At 52.8% G+C, this 16,088-nt stretch overlaps 1 protein-coding gene across 4 annotated transcripts in view; it reads left to right on the top strand.

Annotated features, from left to right (window-relative positions):
- LOC123603791 (cyclic GMP-AMP synthase-like) overlaps positions 1–16,088 on the top strand; it is a 16,825-nt gene extending 737 nt beyond the window's left edge. Inside the window, exons 1-4 of one of the 4 annotated variants that reach the window (XR_006715043.1) lie at positions 9,616–9,668; positions 13,255–13,341; positions 14,676–15,020; positions 15,722–16,088. Coding sequence is in view for 2 of the 4 variants with exons in the window: in XM_045489069.1 (XP_045345025.1) it covers positions 5,068–5,308; positions 13,255–13,341; positions 13,453–13,561 (437 nt within the window). In the remaining 2 variants the exon portion in view is untranslated. Of the gene's footprint in view, positions 1–5,067; positions 5,309–9,615; positions 9,669–12,688; positions 13,060–13,254; positions 13,342–13,452; positions 13,928–14,675; positions 15,021–15,721 lie in introns of those variants that run through there. The other 3 variants (XR_006715042.1, XM_045489070.1, XM_045489069.1) reach the window with 3 other exon arrangements.

Raw genomic sequence — 16,088 nt, 5'->3', positions numbered from 1 at the left:
GTTATGAATGTGGAAAACGCCCAGCACAGGGCCTGACGGTACTAAGGATAAATGGTATCTATTACCCCGGTTGGATGTGGCCAAGCCTTATAGGCAAAAGCCACTGTCTGAATGAGTCTGCTCAACTACCCGAAGTCAGTACACAGGTAAATTCCTCAGGGCACTGGCTCCCCCCAACCCCCGGGGGTGGCTTAGGGCGGGGGGGGGGGGGGCTCAACCTGAGCCTCGGGGGGGCTGTTGGCTCGCCTGGACCGCCCCAGCCACTTGGACGGACCAGGATTGGGCAGGCACATTCCCATCTAAACAGATCTCTAGTGACCACACTGCCGAGCATGGAGGGACACCAAAAAATAGGTCATCGCTGTCTCTGTTCTCAAAAACCTATGGCCCAAAGAAGTTATCAAATGGAGGCATGCTGAATGGATTTTGTACTGTTTACACACATTGCTTCATTCATTCCTTGTAACCACCCTAGGTGAGCTCTTTTATTATCCAGATCTAACAGATATGAAATCAAAGCTGACCCAGGTCAAGGAACTTCCCAAGATCCCAGGGCTGATCAGTGGCGGGCTCTACCACCTTCGGCCAGGATGACATCCACCCTTCTGGAAGAGGCAGGTGTGAGCTAGGGCTAAGGGGTGGCTGGGGAGGGGGCAGGGAAGTCTTGGGAGGAGGGCTCTTCGGCTGGGGGCCCAGGTGGTGGGATGCAAGGGAGCACTGGGGTTGAGTCTGGCAGGAAAGGTTTACAGGCGAACAGCGAGGCATGGAGAACGGCAGGGTGGCCCTAAATGATGAAAGACGCTCTGATTCAAGCCCTGGCCTCTGGATCCGGCAGAGGGTGAACAGGACCCAGCGCCGACCTTCCTAAGTAAGGACACGCAAAGGGAGATAGGTGTGTGGAGGACGGCCCCCACGAAACCAGCTCTGGTCAGCGCACAACAGACTGACAGGAGGAACACTAGCCCCTGGCCACAGCCCATCAGACTGTCTCTCCCTCCACCACTTTCCCAGCTCCTACCCACTGGGAATCCTCAGGACCCTTTGCTGGAGACCAGCTCCATGCTCTGGCCACCAGGGCACCGGGAGAAGGGGACGTACTACAGAGTCGGTCCTGAAACCGTGCCTGATCCTAGAGGCTGGGTTTCTTCAAGGCTACCCTACGCAGCCCTGCAGGCCAAGTTCAGGCTCTCTGGCTTTGAGACCCTGGCATCCAATCCCCTTTGACAATTCCGGGGGCCTGCCCTTCTAGACAGAGCCTCAAGCCCTAAAACTGCCCTTCCCTCAGCCGGCCTCAAGGCTTGGGCCTCAGCAATCTGAAGAAGAGGACCATTGAGGCCTCATCAACTAATTAACTGAATATAATATTCACTGGAGGGAGGGAGGCTTATCATTAAGTGGGTGCTCTGGCCAAATCAGGGTCTGCTGAAAAAACAAAGTAAACTGACACGGAGGTCAGAGCAGGGCCAGACAAGAGACAACTGGGACCTAAAACAGTGTCAGGAACGTCACAAAAGGACAACAGTGCAGAGAAACCTAGAAGAATTGCCACTTGACAATTCAGAAAACAGAACTGAGACGTGGGGGTCAGGCCAAAGTTCCGGGCACATCTTTCTTTGCAGGAAGCCAAAGCTCCCTACGTAGGCCCGTCGGTTCTAGAACGCCTCAGGAAGGCAGGCAATGGCTCAGAGGCAGGACCACGACCATCTACGATGTGAGATCTCTGGGCTCTGGGTCTCCTGACTGCTAGGTCAGCACTCCAGCAGGCTCCCTGGGGGGGCCAGACCCCCATCTACCATGCTATGGGACTGGTTTCACTTTCTATCCTCAGAACTGTCTTCACTGACACCAAGAAGCAAACGAAAGAGGGTGGGTCTTCAGGAGACCCAGAATAAAGACAGCAAGTAGAGAGTTCAAACATCCCTGATACAGTTGAGCAGAAAAGGTGAGTGCCTTTAGGAAACTCTTACGCCACCCTTCGTCTACCTCTGCCCCTCTGTATCGGTTCACTCTGGCCCAGGATCTCATTCTCTATCCTCATTTAATTCTTAAAACAATCCTGTGAGAGAAGGATGATTATCCCTCATTCACAGAAGAGAAAACTGAGGCTCAGTAGAAACACGCCTCAGGTGAGGGACAGCATTTTCTCATTCCAAGCTCTGTGCCTTTCGCCAGTTCATACTGTGCCAGGTCCTTGGTTCAAAGAGTTTCAGGCAAACTTATTATTCACAGACTCTTCAGAAGCTCCACCTTATCAGAGAAGGCCTAACACTGACAAGAAACAATCTTGCCCATCAGATCTGTGGCCCCAACTAGCTGACCACAGGTCCTTTCCATGGCAGCCAGGTTTCCGAGCTGTCCCTCCTCAAATGTTCCAACACACAGGAAGGAATCGTTGTGGTTGATTCTCTTCGTGATACTGCCTGGCCTTCTATAAACATCCAAATTCACTTCCTCCAGAGCCTAAGGAAGAACGAAAAGAGGAGAAGGACTCAGATGAGACTTACATTAAAAGAAGAAATGGATAACCTGGCTTCACCACTTTCGAAACACTCCGTTCATCAGTGAACAGCAACCTCTTCTTCTTAGAGACTTCCCCGCCATCCGCGACAGCCTCGTCTCTACGGCCTGACTCCGATCCTGCACCTGGCTATGCACGACAACAGGCCAGTGTTTAAGCCCTCCAGCTGCTGTATCAGGTGATGAGTCAGGGTTTTCAGTTGGAAACAAATGACAAAGTTATCTTCTGATTCAGAAAGACAGCTGATACTTCAGACATGTGAGTGCTGAGTAAACAGCACCTCCTTCTACCTGAAGAAAGTTGGATTTCTAGACAAGAGCCCTGTGGGGGGTGGGATGGGTGTGTGTGTGTGGGGGGGGTAGGGCAACAAAGCAACTGAATATCAGCTGGAGGGCAAGCAACTTCTAGCTCGTGATTCCCAGTCCAAAGGCTAGTGGGTGAGGCCAGAAATGTGAAGTCTAGGAACACTGGGTATCTTTCTTTCCTCCCTCCCTCCTTCCATCCAACAACACCCATCTCTCCCATATTCTTGTCCCAGATCCCTTAAGATTCTGGCAAGGACCAAACTCTGAGTGAATGAAAGCAGGACCTTTGCCTGACTCATTCACCATTGTATTTCTAATGCTTCAAACAGTGCACGGCACACAGTGGTGCTCAAAAAATACTTGCTGAATGAACAGATGAGTAAAATAAAAAGGCTCAGACCCTTTCAGACTGTAAGAGGTTGAGGTATACAACTTTTCAGTGGTGGGGTCACTGTGGAACTCCTTCCATTACACCAAGCTGCCAACAGGCTGAAACCCTTCAGAGATCACACCTTAACGGAAGAGGATATTGAAGGTAAAAGGACATCCAATTCTCAAAGGCGTGAGACTATAAATGCAAGCAAAGACAATGGGTCTTCTTTGGGGTCCTTTACAATGGCTGTCAAATGGCCAATCCTTTGGAGTTTGGTCACCAGAACTTAGAGGGGAGGTGCACCCCCAAATCCCAGGAGATTATAAATGTTAACAACGGAGCCTGGGTGCCTCGAGAATGTCTAGCTACTCTGAGATAACTTGACTCTCTGTGTTCATGGGTACTCAAAATGGTCAAAACTCAATGACCCAGCACCTGCAAAAAGAGGAAGCAATTCAACAGCCTCCACGGAGGCCTCGGCGTCCCCAGGATCCACTCATCTCTACTCTTCACAACATGTAACGTCACCTCTGGCACATTCGGTAGTGGGACTAATCTACAACCCATTCTGGCCAGGAGGAGCACTGGGTGAGGGTCCTTTCTAAGCGGCAGGGCAATACACATGGACATGATTCTGTGACCACAGCCAACCCCACACAGTGGAACCCCTTGAGTTTCTCCAGATCATCACCCAAGAGGAAGTGATAAGCTTCCACTGCCCCAGCTGAATGAGTAGCTATCCCTCACCTTCCAGGTATTTGGATGATACCTACCACTCCAGCAGCCAACGCGAGTAATGTAATACGGATGCCAGGAACACAATCCTTAAGGACAGCTACAGGGGACCTGACATCCAGGAAAAGCACTTGACCCACGGGAGAAGGATCTCTACTCCTCCACACTTACTTACCATCTGAGGCCCTGCATCAGTTGAGGTGTTCGGCAAGTGCCTGGCTCTGAGAAAGCAGGTGGGGTTGGCAGGGGACTGCACTAGGTTCTCAGATCAAACGGGGACCACATCAAGGGAAGAATGGGCACAGAGTTGGGATGAAGAGTTGAAATGGGGATAGGAAGACGTCACTCTAACAAGATTGGGTAGGGGTGGTGGGAACCAGGGCAGCAAGAGTTGGGGGGTGGTTTAGCAAAGACTCAGGAATGAAGTGTCCTCAGGCTGGCTGGGGATGGAAAGAAAGTATGTGGTGGGCTTGGAAGTTAGGGGTTGAGTGGGTGAGGACAAGAAGATACATACAAGACTTGAGATAGGGCTGAGATCAGAGTTATCAAGAAGAGGGGGGTAAGCGCAATAGGGCATCTACTGCGGTGGTAGGTATTAAATGAGTGGGGGGAGGTGGGTGTTTTGGCTGAGCAGACCTTGGGGGGCTGAGCAGGGGGGCTGGGATAAGAAAGCTGAGCCTGAAAAGGGGTAAGCCAGAAAGACGGGGAGGGGGGGGGTTCGAGGAGGTTTGCGTGGAGCACTGGGATCGCCAAAGGGGTTGAGGGGTGAGAATGAGATGCGTTAGAGGGAGGCGGAGGGAAGTGGCTGTCCTAGGGGTTGGAAGTGGGCTACCGTGGGGTCGAGTGTGGCTGCACTTACGCAAGACCAGTGGTGAAGGGGTGAGGGTAAGGGCTGGGCTCGGGTCACGGGTGAAGAAGAGGAAGGGGACGGGTCAGCACTGGCTGTTTGGGCTGAAGGCTCGGGTCCGAGTGGGGTAGGGTGCGGGGCTCAGGCGGGGAAGGGAAAAGGCTCTGAAGCAGGACAGTTTCAAAGCAACCAAGGGTTTGCGATCACGGACAGGGCTGGTGACCCATCGCCCGTTCTCGTCTCGGCCCCGCCGTCCCTTCTCACCCTCCTCGCCCTCTGACCCCTAACTCACCAGAGGGAGCGGGGAGGGGGCGCGGGGCACTCCTGGCCACTGCAGCCCCTAAGCCTCAGACCAGGCGCTGCGGCCTCCCGGCCAGCGACAACAGGAAACGGCGCTCGCGGCGCCTGACGCCATCACGTTGGTTCGGCGTCCGGCCCCGCCCCCGGGCCGCGGAGCCAATCGCAGGGCCGGCGGAGCCTCGGGGCGGGGCCAGCGCTCAGGAAAACCCAAGTGACCAGCCCCAGAGCAGGTGAGTGATCTGGGAGGCTGGGGACTCTGCGACCCGAGATGCGCAGGAAGAGGCGAGGCCACCAGGCTAGCCCACCAGTGTCGGGCGGAACGTGTCCTACTGCCCGCCCCCAGCAGTGTCTGCGTCTCACTAGATCCCGGCCGCCTTCTGGGTTCATGACCTTGCCTGGGCACAGCACTATCTACCTTTGAGGCTGTCTGTTGGCCTCCTGCCCGGAAGGTTCCCACTTGTAAAATCGGACCAATAACGTCTACCCTAGTTTTGCCTCCCTGAGGGCATCAGTGCAGTAGGTGCTTCCCGCCTGGTGGTTCTCAGGAAAAGCATACAGGTTTTGATCACCGCTATCACCAGGGAGCCCAGGTTGAGTGTTTACCATGAGGCCCTGCAGTTGAGGTGCAAGTCAGATAGGGGGGGGGGGGGGGGGTGGGGGGTGGGGGGGGGGGGTGGGGGGGGGGGGGGGGGTGGGGGTGGGGGGGGGGGGGGGGGGGGGTGGGCGAAGATAGGGTTGTGGTGGGGGGGGGGGGGGGGGGGGGGGAGTGGGGGGGGGGTGGGTGGGGGGGGGGGGGAGGGGGGGGGCTGGGAGGGGGGGGGGGGGGGGGGGGGGTTCGAGGGGGGGGGGGGGGGGAGGGGGGGGGGGGGGGGGGGGGGTGGAGGGGGGGAGGGGTGGGGTGGGGGGGGGGGGGGTGTGGGGGGGGGAAGGGGGGGTGAGGGGGGGGGGGGGTGGGGGGGGGGGGGGGTCAGGGGTTTGGGCTGAAGGCTCGGGGAGTGGTAGGGGGGGGGGGGGGGGGGGCTCTGAAGCAGGACAGTTTCGATCACGGGGGGGGGGGCGTCTCGGCCCGCCGTCCTGGGGGGGGAGCGGGGGGGGGCGCGGGGCACTCCTGGCCACTGCAGCCCCTGTTCGCGGCGCTCGCGGCGTCGGGGGCGGGTTGGAGGGGGGGAGGGGGGGAGGCTGGGGGGGGCGGGTGCGCAGCCAGGTGAGGGGGGCGGGTGCTAGCTGGGCCGCCTTCTGGGGGCCTGGGGGAGGCTGGGGGGGGGGGGGGGGGGGGGGTAGGTGGCCTGGTGGTTCTCAGGAAAAGCATACAGGTTTTGATCACCGCTATCACCAAGGGAGCACCTTTAGGTACCCGTCAGCCCCCAGGCATGAAGCTTAAGGTTCTGGTTATTCTCATCTAGCCAGGAAGTTGTTTGTTTCCTTTACTTGGTAGAGTTGATATTTCTCTTTCACATGGACTCAGAACAAAAGGTCAAGAGTGTGTGTCAAGAGTGTGGGGAGAGATGTCTTGTGCTTTGGACGCTTCATACCTGCAGGCTTAGGTCAAATGGGATCTTAGGGCCTGAGTGTGGGGTGAGTACTGGGGTGGAGAGCTACTGCTACCTGCAGGTCCAGGGGGACTTTGGGGGTGTCTACAGGGCTGGTCTGGGAACGGGACAGTTCTTGGAAGAAAGCTCCACTGATCTGGGCCAGGCTCTCCATCAGCCTTTCTGGGAAGGGGAGAAGAAGGGGTCCCAGTGCCTGTTTCCATTTATAAAACCAGCTGTTGGAGATGTGGCACCTGAGTGTGTGTGGGCTGCCTCTTCAATAATTCTCTCTCTAGGAGCGAGAACCACCTCTCCTCGATTTTAGACTAGATGAATCTGAGTACATTTAGTATGGTTAACAGTTGAACAGAAAGTTAGAAATAAGGACACGGAGGGATGCCTGGGTGGCTCGGTCGGTTAAGTGTCTGACTTCGGCTCAGGTCACAATCTCACAGTTGTGAGTTCCAGCCCTGCATTGGGCTCTGCGCTGACCGTGCAGAGCCTGCTTGGGATTCTCTCTCTCTCTCTCTCTCTCTCTCTCTCTCTCTCTCTCTCTCTCTCTGCCCCTCCCTCGCTTGTGCTCTCCCTCTCAAAAGTAAATAAACATTAAAAATAAATAAATAAGGACACAGAAGCAAAGCATTATCTTAGCATTAAACAACTTGGAAAGTAAGGAATTTACTAGGAAATCCAGTTTCCTGGGCAAAAGGATAGTGTTTCTGGTTATAATTATAGCACATCAAGAGCATCAGTGTCTTGATACAAGCATGCCCTCCCCCAGATGGAGCCAGCAACATTCCTCAGTTCTTCCAATGAATTTTTGCACAGCCGCTGTCTGCAAAAGCTGTGGGAACCCCGCATGGTAATCTCTTGTCTATCTTTTCAGAAGCCCCCGTCTCCTGGTCTTCTCTTACTTCTCAGGCCTCTCGGCCCCTCTGCAAAGTCTACGGGCTTGTCTTCCTCTCTCCATCTTACTCTGGCGCACGTTTCCACCATTCATGGGCCACGAGTCCACCAGGTAGTCTGAGGCCGGAAAAAAAAAAATCTCCCGTTACCCTGTTATTTGAGCAATAATAAAGGTACATGCAAAGTGCCATGGTGCCAGAGAAGAGGCCTGGAAGGTTATCCTGGCGGAAGCAACTTTTATCTGAGCCTTCCGGGTGGACACAGGAAAGGGCGATGCCGGCCAAGAGACTGGTAGAGAAACGGCTGGTGGGTAGGAATGCAGACTGAGCTCAGGGGAGGGTGCACGGAGAGGTGGAGAGGAAGCTAGGAAGTAAGGCCAGAGTAAGGGGAGGGGGCTTAGAATGGAAGGGGGAGATAAGGACACATTGGGCAATGGGGAAAGGGAGGAGGCACAGACACAGCTGGAGGCCAGTGCAGGAAGGGCTCAGACGCTCACAAAGGCACTGGTCTGTCCGATTTCAAGCACTACGCATAGTCATTCAAAGCCAGGCAGGAGAACTGCAGGCATCTGAATTTCTCGGGGGTCTAAGGTGTAGATGCCTGAACCCCGCCCCTGCCCTGGAGAGTCACTCTGGGATGAGGCCCACGAATTTAGCCTTGACCCAAACCTTTTCTGTCTCTTGCCCTACCACCCGTGGATCTGAAGGGTGAGAAAATGTGAGAATCTCTCTTTAACCTAGGAGCTGAAGGGCAAGGGGTTTAACAGGTGTGGAAAATAGAGGCTCCTATTTGCCAGATAGGAATTTTGATTTATCCTTAGCAACCACCCTGAAGGTAAGCACCATTGTTATCCCCATGGCATAGATGATAAAACAGGCTTAAGAGAGGTTAAGGAACTTGGGGGCCCAAGGCCATACAACTCATAATTACTGGGATCCTCACCCAGCTCTGATTCTAGCTGGAGAACTAGCATAATTCAGTGGCCGAGCAAGTGGGCTTTGGAGCCAGGAATGCTTAGGTTTGAATACCGGCTCTACCCCATACCGTTTTCTAGGCCTTCCCTAAGACAGCGCAGGGCCCAGCACAATCCAGCAAGTGTGGGCCTGAGACCACTGCCACAGTCAGTGGTTTTCATAGGCCCCTCGAGGTGGCACCAGAGATAGAAACTTCTAAGTTTGATTGGTGGTTAGAAAAGAGAAGTAAATCACAACACTCTGAGGCCCCTTCGCCTCAGGCAGAGGGGCCAGAGTGTGTGACTTCCAGGAAGTTCCCCAAACTATCTGAGCCTCAGTTCCTCATCTGTAAATTGGGGAAAATATCAGTTGCCATGAGGATTAAGTAAGATAATATCCTCAGGACGGTTTCTGGCCTGAAGTAAGCACTTGAGGATAACTAGCTATATTATTATTATTATTATTATTATTATTATTATTATTATTATTACAGTTTTGGCTAATTTGTACCTACCCAGTCCAGTCAGATCTCCGTTTTCTAACTGGTCTTTGAGCACTGGAGTGAGAGCCTCTCTTGTTTGAACCCCAGATGTATCCTTACTTGGTCTCTGACCGAAATCATCTAAGTAGGACTAATGCCACCATTTCTTTTGAAACCGGAATAGGTAATGTTCTCATGTCTTCTGTTGCAGGAAGCTGGTTCTTCCCACTCTCTTTGAAAAAATGGATTTAAAGGGTTCGTAAAAATGATTTGTCAATTCTATCTCAAAGTTGGACACAAATACAGCTTTGAGGTGCAGTTGACAAAGAATGGACTCTTTAAGCCTCCCAAATGTTATCACACATAGTTTACAGTTCAAATAGTACGAAATGAAATGGTGAGGAAACAGAATGACCCGCAGCAGCTTCTTGCCTCGACCATCCCCACCCTCCTGGGCCAGCTCACCAGTCCTCGGTCCTCCTTACCTCTCGCTGGATCTTCGGGTGCTTATCTCCACCTATCTTGTGTTTCTAGCTCATAATTCTTCCATTTAAAAGATTTTTTTTAATTTTTTTTTTTTTTTGAAAGAGAGAGAAGGAGAGAGAGAATCCCAAGCAGGCTCTGCACTGTCAACACAAAGCCTGATGCGGGGCTCGAACCCACGAACCGTGAAATCGTGACCTGAGCTGACGTCAGACGCTCAACCGACTGAGCCACCCAGGTGCTCTGATTCATCCATTTTAGACACTGTCTGTGGACTTCCTGGCAACACAGGCAAGGAGTTAGGTCTTTAACACCCCCCACCCATTCCATTCTTGGGGTTATTTTTGTCACTCTTGCCCCACGATTGATAGTGGTTGCAGAATTGTGACTAGGTAAGTATTGTTCACCGCAGAGCTTACTCATGTAGTCCGATGGCACTCGTTTCTGTCCCCTGACCCCCCGGGGTTTAATTTCTTCTCCTTCTCTTTCTGTGCTGCCCGCCACGATCACTCCTCCACTCCGCTCCAGTGCTCTGGCATGACAGTTAGTGCCATTTCCCTCGGCTACCTCCTTGACCTGTCATACGCTGCTGTCCTGGAACCTTCCTTCGCTGCTTCCTGGGCTGGGCTTTTCCTGGCTCCCTTCTCTTCTTGCTTTCTTTACTCTCTCTCTTAATCTGCAGTTAAGAATCCCTTTCTCATATTAAAAAATAGAATGGTCTTTGGACCTGCTCGTGATCGTAGGTATCCTTTCGATATCAATTGGGACAAAAAATACAGAAAGACCAAAAGTTACTATGAAGGCACTCCTGCTCTTAAGTGAATTTGTGTTTTACTCACAATAGCATCTATGAACGTGTGAAAGCCTGTTCAAAGTTTAGGCTTAGGGTTAGTTCAATCTAGCCTCAGTGTCTGGTCTTCCATTTGTCACCTCACCCCCTCAACTTGCCGTGAGACAACCCCTCTCTTGACTTTCTATTCAGTTCCTGTGCCCTAGCAGAGACTTAAGTACTGGTTTAAGGCCCACCTTGCAGGTGCACGTGACCATGGCTGGCCAATCAGGGTCTCCTCCTACCAGATACAGGGTCCAAGCAGACCAATCAGAGGCTTTTTGAAGACTGGCTTTCCTTTATGAGGCTTGCTCAACCTCAGTGGAGAGTTGGAGTTACTAACGACTATCTTTGCAGTCTTGGGGCATGCATCCTGAAGCCTGAAGCCATCGTGGAGGAAAGCACAACTGAGGGACAGTTGGGGAGAGAATGACGTTTGAGCGCTAGATGCGGCCAGCTTTAAGATCTTAGGCTTCCCGGTTATGTGAGCCGATACACTGTATGACATTTGTGGTTTAAGCATATTTTAGTTGGATTTCTTTCACTTGGAGCATAAAGAGCGGCGACTGATATATTGTCTTTGTGAACTTGGGCAGGTTATACAAGCGGTGTGTACAGACTTGGATCGTGACAACGCAGCTCCCATTAGGTCCCCTATGGCTGCCCTGTTCTCAGCCTGAGCCTGAGACAGCTTGACATTGAATAGTCCGTTTTAGGGTCTGGAGGAAACGACTTACCATGAGTCACTGCCCTAAAATATACTTTCTACCCACATGCCCGGTGCCTGGAATTCTGTGGTGATGGTGGCATTCCTTAGCGTCAACCATGGCTCTCTTCAAGCGGTTCTCCTTTGGAGTGTGAAGTCTGCGATATTTAACTTGTAGAAGTCCTTTCTTCTGGAGGTCCCTCTGGGAGGCAGTGGATCCAGGATGCGGTGTAGACAGACCTAGGTACACATCTCAGTTCCCAATGGCACGGTCCCTTTGCAGCTTTGGGGGCAAACACATAGCACTGTGTGCTGACCTTTAGGAGGTCTGTCTGTATTACATAAGGAATCCTACGCAGAGAGTGAAGAAATGGTCTCAGATTCACCCAGTAATATCCCTGAGTCAGCCCTGAGGGCAGGGTCTGGCACTAGGTGTTGGGAAGAGGAAGGAGATGTGATTCTTGTCTTGTCAGGGCTCCTGACCTAATAGAGAACTGCGGTTGAGTCTTCACATGGACGGACGCTATCTTTCACTCTGCGCCATTCGTAGGTGACGCCTAGAAGAGCAGGGCCACCGTGTCGTAGCCTCTAACCCAGGACTCTGTCACATTCTGGGAGAGAGAATTATGGGCCCTCCCCGCATCCCCGCTCCTGCTGTGTCTCCTCGTGGCCACAGTGTACTTTCCCATCCCCTGGCTTGGGGCTTGGGGCTTGGGGCTTGGGGCTGGTTCCGTGCTTAGGCTCGAAGAGGCTCCGTGCCTAGGCTCGAAGAGAGCAAGAGTGCTTGCTCTCTTACGCTTCTCTTGGGTAGCCGCTGCCTCTTCAGCCTGGGTCCCGGCAGCAACACAGGGAGACGAGACCAGCAGTGAGAAGCCGCGCCGATCCAGCCAGCAGGGCATTAAAGTACAGCGGTAACGGCCAACCTGTGAGAATCCGTTTCCCAGCCTCCTGAGTTTTGAGGATGGTTTATTAGTTAGCACTGTTGTGGCAAAAGATAACAGATACATGGACTCCCTCCGTTTTCAGGTTACGTACAGGTTCAGCTGCTGCAGTAGAGACCCAACACAACAGTGGGTTAAGTGATTTTTTTTTAATTCTTTTTTTTTTAATCCTTTTTTTCGGGGGGGGGGGGGAGTGCAAGCGGGGGAGGGGCAGAGAGAGTGGGGCAGAGGATCCAAAGCAGGCTCTGCGCTGACAGGCTGACAGCACAGAACCCGATGTGGGACTCAAACTCACGAACCGCGAGATCATGACCCGAGCTGAAGTTGGATGCTTAACCGACTGAGCCACCCAGGCGCCCTTTAATTCTTTTTGGTTTTAAATGTTTATTTCTTTTTGAGACAGAGACAGAGATTGAGTGGGGGAAGGGCAGAGAGAGAGGGAGACACAGAGTCCGAAGCGGGCTCCAGGCTCTGAGCCGTCAGCACAGAGTCCGATGTGGGGCTTGAACCCACAAACGGTGAGATCCTGACCTGAGCTGAAGTCGGACACCTAACCGACTGAGCCATCCAGGCACCCCAACAGTGGGTTAAATTAAAAAACAGCTTCTTGGGGGCACCCGGGTGGCTCAGTCGGTCAGGTGTCTGACTTTGGCTCAGGTCATGATCTTGCCGTTCATGGGTTCGAGCCCTGTGTCCGGCTGTGTGCGGACGGCTCAGAGCCTGGAGCCTGCTTCCCATTCTGTGTCTCCCTCTCTCTCTGCCCCTCCCCTGCTCATGCTCTGTCTCTGTCTCTCAAAAATAAGTCAACGTTGAAAAGAAATTTTTTTTAAGAAGCAGCTTCTTGATCTGTCATATGATAATCCGGTTAAGTACTGGATCTGGGGCTGGCTCGGTGGCTCTTATGTCAGGGAGCCAGGCTCCTTCTGTTTTCCTGCTCTACCACCCTGGGGTGTAGCCCTCATCCAGATGAGGCCTTTGCACTGTTGAAATCTTCATTTCCTCCACAGTGTGGCGCCAGACCGCTCTCTGCCGCTGCCCTGGAACACACGCAGCCTAAGCACCATTCCTGCCTCTGCTTCGGGCCTCGGGACTTTTCTTCTTCTTGAACGAGTGTGCTCCCGCCCCCCAGCTGGTGCTCCACGCCATCCCCCAGGTCTCAACAACATACCCCCACCAGGACCACAGGAGCCAGAGCTGGTCGTGCCTGGTGCTCCTCAGGACTGAGAGGCCCTGACCTCCGTGGGGGCAGGAGCCGGCCAGCATGACCAGTCGGGACTCCCAGGTTAAGAATCCAGTTGAGCCTCCTGGTCATCCTCAATCTGCTCTGCCCTTCGTCTCCCACCCGCAGATCCCTGCTGACCTCCAGCCCTGAAGAAGCCGGAGAACCTCTGCTTCCCCCACCTCCCCGTCCGCCTTGTCCTACTTCAGTAGTTTGGTGAGCATAAAAAGGCCTGTCAAAGTGGTCCCTCTGTTTGGGGGATGGGCTCAGGAGGGGTGGGCATGTGGGTTCGGAGGGTGACAGATTCTTTCTCCAAATGCTCGCCAGGCTCCTCCGAGCCCTCTTCTTGATTCAACCTTGCTTGGCCTGTGAAGACTTGAACAGACACGGACATGGTTGCTGGCGGCTCGTGGCCGCATCCCTAGTAGGACTCTAGCCTCCCTTAAAGTGCCTGCCTGCAAAACTCCCGGCTCTCTAAAGGATTGGCTGCTTCGTCCAGCCAACGCCTGAAGATCGGGCCCCTGTCTCCCAGCTTCTGTGAGAGGGCGGGAGCTTAACTTTGAGAAGTGTCAGCAAAGCCAGATGGGTCTCATATGGGCCAGCGTCCCTTCCTGCTTTTTGTCATCTTTCACTTCTGATTATAGAGCCCCCACTCATTCCCTTCCCTGGTCCCTCATTCTCCCTGTGAAATACCCCATCACCTCTGTAATAATCCCAGTTGGGTGCCTGCTCACAATGAACCCTTTCCCCTACGGCACTGCAATACTATGTTACTGACTGAAATCTGTCTGGATTACTTTAAGTAGTGTCTGCTTTTGTTTATTTTCATCAGGGGAGGTGTGCAGGATCAGCCTTTTAATTTTTTTTTTTTAATATTTATTTTTGAGAGAGAGGCAGGGTGCAAGCAGGGGGGTGGGGGAGGGGCAGAGAGCGAGGAAGACACAGACTCCAAAGCGGGCTCCAGGCTCCGAGCTGTCAGCACAGAGCCCGACGTGGGGCTCAAACCCAAGAACCGTGAGATCATGACCTGAGCCGAAGTCGGTCGCTCAACTGACTGAACCAGCCAGGTGCCCCAACAGCCTTTGAAATTAAATTATTTTCAGGATCAGCTTTTTAAGTAAGCATCCCAGGGATGTTTGCGTATAGAGGTCCAAAGGCTATATTTTGAGAAATCATGTTTCCCTGTGGAGATCTTTTCTCTGGCAGCCCTTTTGAATGGGGGCTATGTTTTCTCAGATACTGCATTGCCAATAGTCCATCCAGCTTTAATTCCAGTGAGAACGTTCCAGAGATGAAACTAAGAATCAACTCCAGGCGCTTCTCCAGTCACCTCTGGGGATGAGTGTATGTCGTCAGCATCCAGCGCCTCACCTGCTGCCCAGCTAGAATGACACCTTTCAGGGTTTCTGACTTAGAAACACGACCACCAGGTTACTCCATGTGGACACCACCCCCCTTTTACAAAGCCTTTGAACACCCACCCATCAGGAGGGGTTTGCTGGATAATGTTGGTTGGCTCTTGACACCCATTTCTAGCCCCTTCTTTGCAGGTCCTGGAAACCCACGAACCATAGTTCACAGATTCCCTCGACAGCAGAATTCTGCCAATAAAGCGTACCTGTGTGAAATTTGGAAGGCGGGAAGGAGGTGGAAGCCATGCTTTTCTCCTCTGTAGCAGCAGACATGCAGGCTGAATGTTGGAGTCCATACTCCCCACCAGTCAGGCTTGGGGCCATGGGGCTGTAGTGACCCCAGCAGTGGCTTCCCGAAGTTTCCTGACTGAGTGGCAGCAGCAACTTTGAATCTATGGAAAGCAACGGTGGTAAAGTAACCTGAGAGCTAGTGGTGCGATTCCCCCCTGGCCCTGACCTTCACCACCGCGAGCCCCACCAGTGGTGAGCACCAATTGCTTGTATGACCTTTGTGTGTGTGTGTGTGTGTGTGTGTGTGTGTGTGTGTGTGTTTGAAATATCTAGAATGGTTTGTTTTCCTGGCTATGGTAGTTTTAAAATATGTTCACAAAACTGAGGGTTGATGGGGGGTGGGAGGGTGGGTGATGGGTATTGAGGAGGGCACCTTTTGGGATGAGCACTGGGTGTTGTATGGAAACCAATTTGACAATAAATTTCATGTATTGAAAAAAATAAAGATCTACTGAATGAGTGCTGGAAAAAAATAAAAAATAAAATAAAATATGTTCACAAATTCTTTGACTCCTCTATTTTTATTTTTATTTTTATTTTTAACGTTTATTTATTTTTGAGACAGAGACAGAGCATGAACGGGGGAGGGGCAGAGAGAGAGGGAGACACAGAATCCGAAGCAGGCTCCAGGCTCTGAGCCATCAGCCCAGAGCCTGATGCAGGGCTCGAACTCATGGACCGCGAGATCGTGACCTGAGTTGAAGCCAGACGCTTAACCAACTGAGCCACCCAGGCACCCCGACTCTTCTCTCTTTAAAAGGTGGGGTCTAAATTCCCACCCCTTGAATGTGAACTGGATTTAGTGACTAAGTCACTGCTAAATGCTGCTCTGTGCCGTCTGAGGTGAGGTCATAGGAAGGATACCTTCTGTCATTTCTGTCTCTCTTTCTCAGATCACTCACTCTGGAGGTACCCAGCCATCATGCTGTGAGGACATTCAGTCAAACAGCATGTGGGCAGGCTCATATGGCAAGGATCTGAGGCCTCCCTCCAACCCCCTTGACAGCCATGTTAAGTGAGTGAACCACCTTGGAAGTGGACCCTTCCGACTCAGTCAAGCCTTCAGATGACTGCAGCCCTGTGGTATCTTGAGAATCTCACAAAAGACCCAGGGGCAGAAGTGCCCAAGCTATTCCCGAAATTTTGACTCAAAACTTTTGAGGAATGGGGCGCCTGGGTGGCTCAGTTGGTTGAGCGTCTGACTTTGGCTCAGGTCATGGTCTCACCATTCATGGCTTCGGGCCCCGCATTGGGCTCTGT

The sequence above is a fragment of the Leopardus geoffroyi genome, chromosome E1, assembly GCF_018350155.1.
Source record: "Leopardus geoffroyi isolate Oge1 chromosome E1, O.geoffroyi_Oge1_pat1.0, whole genome shotgun sequence".
NCBI lineage: Eukaryota > Metazoa > Chordata > Mammalia > Carnivora > Felidae > Leopardus > Leopardus geoffroyi.
This window is presented reverse-complemented; position numbering and strand designations above follow the sequence as displayed.